At 41.7% G+C, this 14889-nt stretch overlaps 1 protein-coding gene across 7 annotated transcripts in view; it reads right to left on the bottom strand.

Moving 5' to 3' along the window:
* The window catches only part of fcho2 (FCH and mu domain containing endocytic adaptor 2), a 51114-nt gene that overhangs the window by 15309 nt on the left and 20916 nt on the right, over positions 1-14889 (bottom strand). For 4 of the 7 annotated variants that reach the window (XM_028601262.1, XM_028601266.1, XM_028601265.1 and 1 more), the window contains exons 7-16: positions 14218-14316; positions 10298-10394; positions 6325-6393; positions 6129-6198; positions 5997-6021; positions 5739-5795; positions 5037-5094; positions 4587-4762; positions 2138-2162; positions 192-231 (exon numbers count right to left, since the gene is read on the bottom strand). In XM_028601262.1, the coding sequence (XP_028457063.1) occupies positions 192-231; positions 2138-2162; positions 4587-4762; positions 5037-5094; positions 5739-5795; positions 5997-6021; positions 6129-6198; positions 6325-6393; positions 10298-10394; positions 14218-14316 (716 nt within the window). The remainder of the gene's footprint in view (positions 1-191; positions 232-2137; positions 2163-4586; positions 4763-5036; positions 5095-5738; positions 5796-5996; positions 6022-6128; positions 6199-6324; positions 6394-10297; positions 10395-14217; positions 14317-14889) is intronic. The other 3 variants (XM_028601269.1, XM_028601263.1, XM_028601268.1) reach the window with 1 other exon arrangement.

Raw genomic sequence — 14889 nt, forward strand, 5'->3', positions numbered from 1 at the left:
AGAGAGAGAGAGAATAAAGCAATTTGAATTGCATTTAACTGAAATTGAAATTGAGAGAGGGGGTCAAGTCAAACCTACAGTAAGATTTCAAGCAATTTGCTTCCGAGAAAAATCATGCACACAACGCATACAAAACAAGATACTGTGAACATGATGAAAATGGTGGCAGTCATGAGCACTTTCATACATACTCATATGGTGTTGGCACTCTGGGTTTTGCCAGCTCATCACCTGCAGAGAGAGAAAAACAAACAGAAAATTAAGACCCACAGACCTGCAGAGCGATGACAGCAAATTCACTTTCACAGCGACTAAAAAATAAAAACCCAACACAGGAGGTTTTCACCGGAGACTATTCAAAGACATTTGCCATGTTTAAACTACATCCCACCTTAGACCAGAAATATAAACTGAGGTTCTGACTGAACAAATGAGAACCACCATCTGCTATGAAAAGGCATGAAAGTATATTTGCAGTAAGATTTAGGTTGGATACGATATTCTTCTTATTTCTGCTTTGCACAGTAAAACCTTAAAATCTTACCCAAATACTGCAAATTGTTAACTTAAAATGTGTTTTTTTTTAATTTGATGGTAACACTTTACAATAGGGGATGAAGTGATTTGGCAACTAAATATAAAACCAGGCATTGCTTTGTTAATTATGTGCCCCTTTCCAAAGTGTTACAATGCATTGAAAAGATCCATATAAGCAACCTGAAGCAGCACATAAGCACCAGAGGTAAGAGGAGACAATTGAGAGAACCCAAATATAAAACCATACGGGTATGTCAATTCTTAAAAATAAAGTGAAGCTTTGCAGTGAGAGAACACAGTGTCAGTGGTGTTAGCTTGTGTCAGCTGGCTGCAGGGGACAGAGATAAGGGGTGTGCTATTTTGAGGGGAGTGGGAGGCTAACTACTGTAGTGAAAACATACTCACCACGGCCCTGAGCAATAGCGCTTAATGTCGATACTCCTGTGATCAATGAGCGTATGTATAGTACATCTATCAATGCAATACCTTGTGTAAATTGATCTCTATCACTGTTTCAGCTGCAGAATGGGAATATTATTACCATATAGTTATGTACAAACACAGTGTGTGAAAGCACCTTTTGAAATGAAGATGAACTTTAACTTTTAACTCATAAAAAAAAAGACCTTCTGGATTCATATTCAATGCTTTCTCAAACCTGCATCAAAACCTCATGGAGGAGGATAGATGACATATTGGTGGATATATTCTTAAAGGTCCCATGGCATGAAAATGTCACTTTATGAGGTTTTTTAACATTAATATGAGTTCCCCCAGCCTGCCTATGGTCCCCTAGTGGCTAGAAATGGTGATAGGTGTAAACCGAGCCCTGGGTATCCTGCTCTGCCTTTGAGAAAATGAAAGCTCAGATGGGCCGATCTGGAATCTTCTCCTTATGAGGTCATAAGGAGCAAGGTTACCTCCCCTTTCTCTGCTTTACCTGCCCAGAGAATTCGGCCGGAGAGACCATGAGAAAGAGAGACATCATGGCTTTCAAACGAGCAAAGTGGCAGTTGGTCAAGGCCACACCCCCCCCATCCCTCATCTTCTCCTCAATAGCTACAGACACAGAAATGGCACATACTAAGGAAAGCTCATTGTGGGACTGGCTCTAGTGGCTGTAATTCTGCACCAAGGCTGAATTTGGGGAAAGAGACTTCAGATACAGTATTAGGGGACCACTAAGGTCTATATAAAAGCATCCAAAGAGAACCATGTCATGGGACCTTTAAAGCATTACTCAAGCACTTGGGGAAGACATGAAACACACAAACCTTCTCCAAACTGCGCCAGCTTGCAGAATGGAACAGATCATTTCTGACATGTCAAAATATAAACAGCTAATAAGCAATTTATCTTATTTGTACCATGGGGGGGAAATATCCCTCAAGCTCACATTTACAGAAAAGAACACTTATTTACTTTTTCTCGGGATATGTTGGTTTTGGCTAAAGTTTCTGGATTTTCCTTTTTAAAAGACAACCTCTTTAAAAACAACTCGTGCCAAGAAAAATGTAGTTGAGAAGTCGTACAGTCGACCCCCTTCACAGTCACCCAGCAACACGCAGATACAGAGAGGTCAGACAAAGAAAATACTTACTAGACTGGTTCCTCCGCATCTGTCCCTGAAAACAAAAACAGACATTAATTAACCGAAGACGCATGCGACCCACCACGAATTTGCAACCGTTACCTGCCAGAAGTTTGTTAGAAATAAAATCCCAAGTAAGACAAAACTGACACGACAGAAATGATCGCTCTCCATACAGGAGACATAAAACAGATCAACATGCTTTATACAAAGTAAAACGACGTGTTTTAAGGGTCATCGTGTTTTTCTCTGCTTCGTTACAACACGTGCAACTTAAGAAGCTCAAACCAATACATGCCTTTTTATTATGTCAAATAGTGTGGAACCATAAGCCTTTGACAGTGTTTGTGTAACGATATATACGTTTTCAAAAATATATATAAAACATGATGAAAAAAGTGAAAACGCTTTTAAGTTTTTTTTTTCCACTACAGAGTTTAAGACAGTAAATCACAGGGCTACTCTCCACTCACACATACCAGACGTTAAACCTAGGGTGAAATATTCAGCAGCACAAAACCATGCATCTAAGCCCATACAACGATCAGGGACAACAGAGAGCGTGGCCCCCCCCTCCCCGACACGTCACCAACTTCCTTTACGGAGCTTTTTTTCTGGACATAAATCTGCCGTGTCATGCTGCGTAAAACAAGATATGCAAGATTTGTTCTTGAGGGTCACCAAACCAATGGAAACTTAGAGCATCAATTTCAATAAAGAATTTATTCGCACAAGGAGAAAGGTGGTGGTGGTGGTGGTGGGGGGTTGTCAAGGGAGGAGAGGAGAAAAAGAAACAAAATGGGTTTAAGGAACATAGCAAAAGCGTTTAACCACCGTAGAGCTGTGAGGCCAGGGTTTAGTCCCACAGGCGCTAAGCGGCAAATGGGTTCAATTACGGCTCTTGCTGGCCACACACACACATGACTTCCATTGCTATTTCAATAAAGGGAACACCGCAGAGGGGGAACCAAACAGGAGGAGAAATGAAAAAGACAGAAAAAATGAGCACTGAGGGGGAAAAAAAGAAAAGAAAATCTCTCAATAATTCACACCAGATGATGCAACGTTCGTCATCACCTTGAATGTATGTTTCAACTTTAATCTAGAACGGAGCGGTAAATGCAAAGTAGGAAAAGGGTGTGAAACTGAAACCTAAACAGACAGAGAGTAAGGCAAACATAATCAAATGACTATTCTGATATTTAAATGCAAATCAGAGTCAACGCACACAAACAGCGGCCTGTTTTTTTTTTTTGTACTTTCAGGATGAGAAAGTAATTGTGGGTTTAAGTCTCGACAACAACCGAAACTAAACTGCAATGAACAAAGTCAAAAGGTTTTAAAGAGACCATCTTTCCTCCTGAATCTTGTTACATTAACTAGAAAATATATCCTCTATAAACTTTATCATTAATTCCTAGTGTGGAAAAAACAAACAAAAAAACATTTGTACAAACTACGCAACTAACCCCATAAAGTATTCATAAATAACCACAACAGAGTCCTGTCTAGAAGAAGTGGGCTCCAGTAAAACCAAAAGAGTGAAAGCAAACAAAGAAAGGAGGAAAAAAAGAGTGAGGTGCAACACAAGCAGGGAGGAGAAACAGTGGTCAAAGCAGAGGGAGTGTCTGAGGGAGAGAGCCAGAGCCGTGAAGAAGATGTCCCGACGTTCGTTTAATGTGCAGCCGGGGAGTGCAGCGGCTGGAACCCACTAGACCCCCTTTGCGCCACTGAGCGTGCCCTTTTCAGACTCTCCACAACAACATTAACAACAACAACAACAGCCCAGTGCACACACCGTGCAAGTTTGCACACAAGCAGTAGTGGTTTTAAATTTTAATGACAGCGGCTATTTTCACAGAGCAGCGGAGAGGGAGTCAGAGATTGAGGGGAGGTGAGGGACAAGGAGCTGAATGAAGGGCTCTGTGTGTGTGTGTGTGTGTGTGTGTGTGTGTGTGTGTGTGTGTGTGTGTGTGTGTGTGTGTGTCGCAAAGCATTCCTACAAGGACGGCAGTGTGCATGTGTGTGACTCTGCAGTAAAATCCAACCACATCAGAACTCAGATATGATTGTTTCTGAGTTGTGTGTATATATATTTTTTTTTTTTTTGTTGAAAAAAAGAAATATGCCAAGGTTGTTTGATATGAAACTGAATTCAAAGTAAAGAAAAATAATAAAATGTGTGCAAACTGGAACCTCACTGAATCAGAGGCCAATCCGGCAAATACACGTTTTAAATGTAATACGGATGCATTTACAATTTAAATGAAAATAAGTTTCAAGAAAGAGCGACTAACGGCATGTACAAGAAGGATGGGACGGTTCCCATCAACCCAGACAGAGGTTACATATTCTCCTGTTGCCCTCTAGTGTTGCAGAGGCAGAGCAGGACAGCAGCAGGTTTGTTTTGGGGGATTTCTAGTATTTGGTGTGGTTTTGGTGCGTCATGAAGCCATACCGAGGTCGAGGGTGACAGGATGATGTTTCCAATGGAGGCTTTAAGCTCGTCGATGGTGGCTCGGTTCTGATGCGGGCCGTTGTTTGGCTGAACGGGCTTGATTTCTACGTGGAACTTCCTGGGTTCATCTTCATCCTCTGAGTCACTGGACGAATAGAAGGAATTCTCTTTGGCATGTGAGCAAAGAAAAAAGTTAAGGAGACGACAACAGGCACAGAAGAGAATAAAAGAGAGAGAGAGAGAGAGAGAGAGAGAGAGAGAGAGAGAGAGAGAGAGAGAGAGAGAGAGAGAGAGAGAGAGAGAGAGATCATCTACAGTTTTTTATCCAGCCCTGGCCTCAGGCTGCAGGCGTGTGTGAACAGAAAAACAAATAGTCACAGATCCTTAATGTCTAATCAGCTGGACTGAGCTTTAGAGTGTGAACAGCATCAAGACAAATAAAAAGGATATCGTTTTCATTTCCTTCCGGTCTGATACAGAAGCCCTCTTCATCAACTTGGGGAATATTCTACACAATAAAAATCGAAAAAAAAAAGTCAAGTAAAAAAACTCTTCAATTAAGACAAACCAAAAATAAATGCGTTGTATGTGTATTGTCAAATAACATTGAAATTTACATTTTCAATCAAATAGGAAATCAATTCTTTAAATAAGCCGGTACATGTAATGTATGTATACCACTCGACCTAGGACAAACAATGAACTGTTGAATAGTACCTGTTCATTGTTTGTTTTTTGCATATTCATCTCTCTCTACACTAAATCTTAACTCAAGTCAAAACTTTAAAACTTTAAGTTTTTATTTTTATTTTGATCTAAATTTCAAGTGTAAATGATGTAGTTTATTAATAGATGGAAAGTTCATCTTTCATTAATGGCATTCTGTTTCTAAGGCAAATGTAATATACATAGTAATACAGGACAGTGAAAATAAGAAAATAATAAAGTACCCCTGTTTTAAAATATGTATTATGAAATGTATTCAGTTCTTGTGATTTACCAAAAAACAAAACAGAAGGTCTGGATAGAAGATTTACTCTGTGTGTGTGTGTGTGTGTGTGTGTGTGTGTGTGTGTGTGTGTGTGTGTGTGTGTGTGTGTGTGTGTGTGTGTGTGTGTGTGTGTGTGTGTGTGTGCGTATTAGCTTGCTTACAGCATTCTGGATGTCTATGGCCCCATAGTATCCAGGGGGCGCGCCATTGGCAGTGTTCTACATGCACAAACAGAGAAATGAATGAATGAATGTATGAATGAGCAAATCTACAAAAACAAACAGGAGGGAGGGAACAGAGAGAGTGAGAGAGAATAAAATGAACAAGGATCTTTTCCACCTCCTCCTGTTGCTGCTGAAATATCCACTGTAGTATCAACTCTAAGAATAAATGGTTGTTTTGGTTAAAATCATACTCACAGCAGCTTCGACTTCTGTAGACTCCCTGAAAGACAAAATCACATCATGATGAGAAAGTCGTAAAATTTTTACCCAAGGGAAAGAAAAAAGAAAAATAGTCGTTGGACTAAATATGCACAAGTCTTCACTCACGTGGAATCTGTGTCCTTGTCTTTCCTACGACCGGGGATGCCAAATGGCTTCCTCTTTCTGGGTTTGGCACCTTAACACATAAACAAAGCATTTTTCAAACATATATTTAAAAAAATGACATTAAATCTGCTCTGCTTTAAACATGCAATGCTTCAGTGAAACACAACTTGCAGTTGTTTGTTGAAATCTTCCTTACCTTTAATTTTGTTATTAGACATACCTTCAGTTGCAATACTGGCATTGCACTCCTCAAACTCAATGGGTCCTAATGAGACAAAAAAAAAATCTTTTGGGTTCATTTGGCACGGAAAGGGTCAGTGACCCACTGCTGTGAATGCTGTGAATGTACATCACGCAATAATCTCACTCACACACAGACACACACACAGACACACACACACAGAGAGAATCTGGCGTGCCATACAGAGTGTGTATACAAACAGGGCTGGTCTGGTCCCAGAGAACAGACAGGGTCAATAGCAAAGTCAACTGTGTGTCTGGTGGACCTCACAGAGATGTGACACTCCCTCTTGGGGATGCTAAGCACTACTCTACAGCAAAGAGTCTTCCTCACATGGACTTAAAAAAAAAAAATTTAAAAAAATCACACAATCATAAACCAATTCCATATACCACAGGAGCCTTGGTGCTCACAGCAAACAGCAGGTATGATGACTAGGGCTGGGTAACATTAAAACAAATATGTCGATACCGGTACCGATATCAATACCGTGACTTTGATACTGGTTCCTAAACTATACAAATTTTATTAAAAAAATATATTTAAACATCACAGGTTACAGCACAAATCTTTTCATTTATTTTTTAGCTCCTGCGTAACATTGAGGTTTTCCTGCGTGTCTCCACGACCTGTAACATTAGACAGCCAATCACAAACATTATTAGATCTTGGTTGAAGCATGCTGCATGCTTATTGGCTCACTGACGCTGATGAGATTTATTCCTTCAGTATTGAAATTGGGTATTTAATGAGGAGGCATTTTTCAATACTCAATACTTTAAAAAGTCAATTCAGGTCAGACACCCAAAGTCACTAACCCTATTACAATAAGACAAACAACTCCGAGATTATATGCAGTGAAGTGTTTAAAACCACACGGACAAATCTGCTCTCGGGCTTAAGAGATGCCCTTCTCTCCTTCTCTCTCTGGCATGCAAGAAATGGCCAGAAAAAAAAAAAAGAACAGACGATATGAAGCAAACGTAATCAAGCACACCCAAACATTCTAAGCCACTGAAATAATCATGGCAACCCTGATAAATAGATTGAACTAACAAATTGTCGTATCTATTCCAGCCAGCAGCCATAATATCACTTGGAGCACAACCAGCCGTGGATTAATCTTAAGAAAAAATAACATTGCTTTTGGTCATTCAGATGATCATTCAAATGATGAGAAAACAGCGAGGAACAACAAAGTTCACACTTAATTTGATGCTCATCAATTATACACATTTGCCTCCGAGGCCCGGCACTTGGACTGTCACGCTTTAAGTGTGCCTCCAGAAACATTTATGGAGGCTTTTCCAAAGGGAAGGCACTTTAACATACACATGCGTGCGCACACACACACACACACACACACACACACACACACACACACACACACACACACACACACACACACACACACACACACACACACACACACACACACACACACACACACACACACACACACACACACACACACACACACACACACACACACACACACACACACTCTCTCTCTAACAGCAGTAGGAAAACCAGATGCAGGGCAGGCAATGAGTTTGCATGTCAATCAGGGAAATCCGGGAGGTTGGGCTGTTATTGTGTGATGTTATCACCTATTAAAAAGACACCTTAAATACACAACAAAACAAACTGAAATAATTTACATTAGTCTGATATCTGCATAAGCCTACGTAATCCATGTTTAACTATGAATTTAAACACACCTTACAGTGCATTTGATTGTTACACTCGCTTGTAGTTGTGTGACTTGAACTGGCTGCTTAACAGAAAACAACACATCTGTGCACAAATGCCATCTTAAGTATTTTAAAGTATTTTTGTCTTAAAGTGCATGACCTGGAAGACATCCAGTCTGTGTTTGCTATTAGACCAGATAGACAGAGAGAGAGTGAGAGAGAGAGATGGGCCAGGACCCTCTGGCAATACTTCCGATACACTAACATGCCTTGACCTGAAAACAACAAAGCTAATGATATTTTAACTCAAAATGTATACAGTAGCAGCAGTCCAACGCGCTCTCCCCAGAGGATGCCAGTCACGAGCAGAATTGACGCATTGTTTGGCGTGTGCAAGGCTGAGTGAAGCGCAGGGAAGCAGCGAGTCACGAGAGGCACGCATCACGCCAAGTGAAGTGGATAAAGTACACCAATGACCGATCTACTCTACTGTGCAATATCAGGCCTCTTCACCGCCGGCAAATACACATTGACAGCACGAACGACTGTTTTTGTGTGCGAGCGAGTTTCATGCCAATCCAAACTAAATTGGCATGCTCATTCAAGAACTTTCTCTCAAGGGAGGAAATGAGAGAGATGGTATTGCCATCGTCCTCCATTCGGTCACTGCTCTGACATAAAACAGGTGAGAATATTTTAACTCAGGAGGTGTACCTTATCCTGGAGAGGAAGCTCATACTCATTAACTCATTTGACATCATCTTTCATTAAATGCATCAGTTGAAGCAATCGTCAAACAAAAGAAATAAAAAAGGACCCAGAAAGGGGGAAATTACTGGTACACATTGCGTTCTTAATTCGAGTTTTGGGATGCTAAACAAATGCTGATGAGCTACGTAAGGCCCAGGCAGAGCAGGAACTCTTTGCCGCTAGCATCCTGCGATTGCATCTGACAATATTTATGCACACCAACTGCAGGAAAAGTCTAAACACCAGACACATGAATATTACCTAAATCTGGGCAGACATTAGGAACTGTTTAAACATCTCCTAAACAGACAGACGACTTTGTTTATACAGGGGAAGATGTTTCTTTTCTTTCTACTCTCTGTGAGGGAAGCATGCAGTCACGCATGAGCGGAGAATGGTTTTTTTAAATTGCATATGCTTCACATGGCACTGGGAGTGGTAGAGGGGTGGAGGGGGTTTGCGTGTCTGGCCCACCGCCAGTTGACAGCTCAGCTGGATATCGTTGAACACTCCGAACCCCCCTGCCTCGCAGCGTGTCACTTTGGGATTGTTTCCGCAATAGAAAGTTTATTCAACCTCTCTCTCTCTAAAGGCACTGGACCGGCCATCCGTTCAGCTATTTAATCAGGGGACGGACAGGTTATTTTTCTGACAGGGCCGGGGCTGCTGCGCAATCCCTAATGAACAGCTTGATACAAGAGGAATTTTCTGACCGTTTTTTTAGCCTCAATTAATTCTGCTGTCCAAACAAATGAAGGCCACCCCTCCTTGGACCAACGTCTGGACACAGGGGTCACCATTTGTGTACACACAAACACAGCAGAGGTGAACCCTTTGTGTCTGCGACCTGACGTAATGTAGTACGGGACAGGGACTAGTGAAGTAATTGAATACTTATGACAGGGATTTAAACTGTTTACATGCAGATTCAGTTTTACACACTGATTAATATCAGTAAAACTAAAATAGTTGGGGAAAAAAAAACCAACAACATTAATCTATCACTATCAATGAATAAGCTGTGAGCTGTGTGTGTGTGTGTGTGTGTGTGTGTGTGTGTGTGTGTGTGTGTATGCGCGTGTGCGTGTGAAAAAGAGGGAGGAGAGTGGGTAGAGCCAAAGGAGTCTGAGGAGTATTCCCTTGATTATTGTGGCATGGCAAAGTTTACACAAGAGTCATTGTTGAGCTCTGACCTCCTGAAAAGGTTGGTTCTGCCTGCTTAGTCTGCAAGCACAGCAAAGCCCCTGTGTGTCACATGCTTACTGGAATGCCAAGCCTGCCTACCTTTACAGCAGATTACTATGATTGACTCTGATGGCCTTCTCTTACTTCTAATTGCCCCTCTCTATACACCCCTACGCTCCCCAAAACGCAGGAACAGACAGAAGTCCCGTTCCCCCTGAACACTCATTGATGTACGCGCAACACAGACACTGACAAACATTTATAATTTGAATAAAACATACAGGACTCTGGTGGCTTACCTGGTCGCTCCTTGCCCGTTCCTTTGCTCTCCGCCAGTTTTTGTATTAAGCTCTCCTCTGAGGTGTTCTCAATGTTCCTCACAAATTCATTTTGGACCTACAAGACCCAAAACAATAAATCATATTTACTGACAGTTGCCTTCACTTGGTATTTAAGAGGCTTTTTCAAGAAAGCACATTGGGAAACATGTCCAACTGTAGCTGAATCTGGTGAATTTTTGATTTCATTTGGTGATGGAGTTAAGAATATACACAGTGAATTGTTTGTTTTATTCATCATCTATATTCACTGCAATTAATTAATGAAAAAGTGTATTTTGGGCCATTTACTGGGGTTTTTTAATCTCTTACAGAAAAATGGAATGATTGCTAGTACTCAACACTTGACAGAGGTGTTTAACCAAGTGAGATTAACTACATATCCCAGTACTGGCAGCACAGCCACTTTCAAACTCATCAGCAGAGATGGAACAACACATAGTAAATATTGTACTGCAGTTTGCCGAGACGTTTTCATTTGTTAGTGAGTTGGAGCCATGTTGGTGAGGTTTCAAAACTGCGATATAATGTGTTTATGGACAATTTAAAGCTGCACTAAGTGAATCCGGTAATCCTGTACACACCAATTGATTTGTTTTTTTTGGTGAACTAGTGAACACTTTCTCTTCGTAACTGATATATAAGTATATCAATTATATAAAATCCCAACACCAGCTGGTGGAATTGTAGTTCAGTGTTCAGTAAGCCGACATTAAACTTATTGTTCGGTTATCGTTGTTGACTTTTATGTTTTCAGTCATGTCGTACTGTTTGGTGTGACTTGTTTTATGATATAGATGAAGGGGGACAAATGCCGTCTGTCGCTGTTAGTTCTCCCTGTAACTCACGCTACTTTGATTGTAGTTGATGTTCATAACATTTATTTTGTAATGGCCTGTGGAGACAAACTGTAAGTTACTGTGATTCTATTGTGTCAGGTTGAATCATTGTTGTTGGCACTGTGGTCTGTTGATGCCCTTTGGGCAATATCAGAGGAAGGATAGTGTTTGTTTGCTTGTTTGTTTTTGGATGTGCATGTGTGCTTGTGTGTTTACTGAGGGGGAAGTGAAAGCGATGTATATGGGGATGAAGAACAGCGGCTGACTGAGCCACCTCAACAAACCATTTAGATGTGCGTGATACTGTAAGCACAGAGTGGCTCCACTATCAAACAAACACACACGCAAACACACACATATGTGTCTGCCCCCCAGGCCCCTGTGGCGAGGTGGAGTGCATTAGCCTTCTGTGCCCTGGCAGGAGAGGATGTAGGGGGGGGGAGGGAGGGAGGTTGCCGTGGTGAGGAAGTATGCTCAGTGCAGCACACGCGATCTGTCAGGTGCTGCTGCCATGGCAGAGGGCTGTAATGTCATCAACCTGCGTGCCCTGCTCGCCCTAACACACACACACACACACACACACACACACACACACACACACACACACACACACACACACACACACACACACACACACACACACACACACACACACACACACACACACACACACACACACACACACACACACACACACACACAACTTGCCCCACAGAGACTTTTGACCACATGCTTGGAACATGGGTCTGCCTTCAAGGGATCCCCACACACCTATACTCACTTACAAATACAAACACAGCACGCAAACCTAACACACACACACACACACACACACACACACACACACACACACACACACACACACACACACACACACACACACACACACACACACACACACACACCTGCCCTATGTAAGTTTAAAGCTCTCTGAACTACACTCTGCACTTCTTTCCACTCATATTTGTACTTAATATATCTATATATGGTGTTTTTCCTTTCTTTACACTGCTCACTTTCTCCCTTGCATCCTTTCTAACCCTCTTATCCTTCATGCCCACTGAGCTGATACAGGATGAGCCTTGTCTGAAAATACCTGTAAGGTTGACATGATTACTTCTTGATTTTAGTGACACCTTCAGTCTCATGCACTGCAATCACTTGTCTCTGGTAGTTTAATACCCCTGGACTGACAGCAGCCCCAACACCGGTCCCTACTATTTGGAAAGCAATTCCCTTGTACAACAGTCAAAGTCACTACTAACTCCACTGTTGACCTGGTGGGAGTGTAGACGGCTATGTCTCCTCTGATAAAGTGATCCACGTGGAGTCCTCAACTGTTACTATCCGCCTGCCAGCGAGGAGCTTCACTAGGGGGGGTAACACACACAGCGCTTCATGCTATCCCAGCCCAGATGTGCAGGCCCCTTTGCAGGCGCTATGACCATCCTTTAAAAGTTGCTAATGCAGCTACAGTACAAGGACTTTTTCACATATGCAGCAGTACATCACAAGACCTGTAAACAGACCTTGACCGACTGTAAATAAAAGTGGAGTTTCCCTTTAAGTGCTATCAAGGCTACCGGTTATTTTTTTCCAGGATCTTACAGTAAGTCATTACTGGCAAGAATAAATAATATAATTTTGTATATTCATTTTGTGAATTTGTTGGAACATTTGGGATTAAGCTTAATTAAATCACTCAAGCCAGTGCATATTGCAATGTCAAGAGTGTGATAATAGTTCAGTGACCTCCTTTGATAAAAAAAAATTGTAATGTACTTGTTTACTTTCAGCTTATCTGCACTCCCTTAGCACACATATCGTATACAAACATTGAAAGCCTCATAAGGGTAGTAAATTGTATTTTGAAGATTAATATTGACACTGTAACTTGCTCAAGAAATAAAGGCTTAAATAAAAAGGTAGCACAAACGTTAATAAACTGACTCCAAACCACACAGCAGAAGGGCTGTATGTCATCAGTGTGTGTGCACGTGTCTAGCTAAAAAAAAAAACAGCACTCACAATATTCCATATTTTAAATGCAAGTATGTGCAAATAAATGATTCTGTCTGTGTGTTTGCTTGTCAGCACGAATGCCTGTGGCTTCAGTGACTAAGCACAATGTTGCAGAGATGGTCCCAACCTCCTTCGCCCTGCTCTCTCCCTCCTCCCTCCTGCCTCAGCCTTGTGTGATATTAAAATTCCTAAGGTCCCTCACAACCTGGTTTGAAGAGCATGTATCACCAAATCACTATTTTCTTAGTCTACTCTGGTTTTTCTTGTCTGGAAAGACTGACCACTTAAGGCAGTATTTTAACTTGGCTCAGCAACAGGCAGCAGCACTGCCCATCTCCTGCTAAGGAGCAGGAACTGTGGGGCTGAATAACCTGCGGTAGCCTGTCGCTCCACGTTCTTTCCAACTTGCTGCACAAGCTGGACTGGGATACTCTTGGTGGAGCTGTGTCGCCCTCTATAGGCAATAAGACAACCGCAGCAGCATCGGTACAGAGCAGCTTCAGATTAATGAGAACAGAGCAGCAGATTGTAGTTAGTCATGAGTTATGCTGTGTGGAGCTGGTAAGTATGATTGCTGAATAAATAAATGAAAAGAAATCTCCGGTTAACATTAAATACTGATTAATATAATTGTGAACAATGTTTGAAAGCCTTCACAATTGGATTTGATCGAACTTGATGCCATTTTCTCAAACCTAAACACACTCTTCCAGGAACAAACAAGACTGTGTAGCACTTCTAACTATCAGACACGGTATTTGGCAAATGTTTGGACTTCTGGAGGTGTTTTAGATAGGCTGAGAGGGAGTTTTGATCAGTTTTTAATTGCTTGGCATAAAAGGCTGAATGGACCATTTCCTGGTTCTCAGTTAAACGATTAGCGAGATCAAAGACGACACTAATTGACATGACACACAGTGAACCCAGTGAGCAGAGCTTCAGGTCAACAAGACACCTACTCCACCCAAAGGAATTTTTGAGAGTATGTACGTGTGTGTGTGTTTATGCGTACACACTCACCTCTCCTATTTGAATGTGTGTTTCGTCGACAGACTGCGAGTATGACCGAATGATCTCCTTCAAGTGGAGAATGTGGTTTTCTTCAATGTCTTGGAATTTCTGTAACAGAGGGCGAGGGTAGTTATGGCACAGCGATGCAACAAATCACTTGAGATTAACTGCATGCAAATACAAATCTGCGTCGTGGAGACAGTATCATTAAACAGACATGAAAACAAAAATAAGTTAAAAAGGACAAAATGTAGCCTAGGAAACTCCACTTCCTTATTCTGCCCCAGCCACTTCCTGTGTGTCTGTTTGGGTGATCTATGGCTCTGGCACGCACACGCACACACAAGTGGTGTAGATCACATCTTTAAATGCTAGTATTTACTTCCATTTAAGTCTGACTCTGGGCTTCTGGGGTTAACCAAGGAGAATGGGTATAAATAATCATGAACTGTAAAATCAAAGTGAGGATGCAGAGGAAGATCTAACCACAAACACACAGATAAAAGAGCCACTCACTCCTGCATCTACACTACAGAGACATGGACACAAATAAGACTGTACTTTTGTCATTCACCACGATAACGGCTAGCATATGCTCACACACAGACACACCCACCCACCCACAGACACACTCGGACAAAGAGAACACACATGTAGGAGCCCCAATGATGTCAGAGAGCA

The sequence above is a fragment of the Perca flavescens genome, chromosome 16, assembly GCF_004354835.1.
Source record: "Perca flavescens isolate YP-PL-M2 chromosome 16, PFLA_1.0, whole genome shotgun sequence".
In the NCBI taxonomy this organism is placed as follows: domain Eukaryota; kingdom Metazoa; phylum Chordata; class Actinopteri; order Perciformes; family Percidae; genus Perca; species Perca flavescens.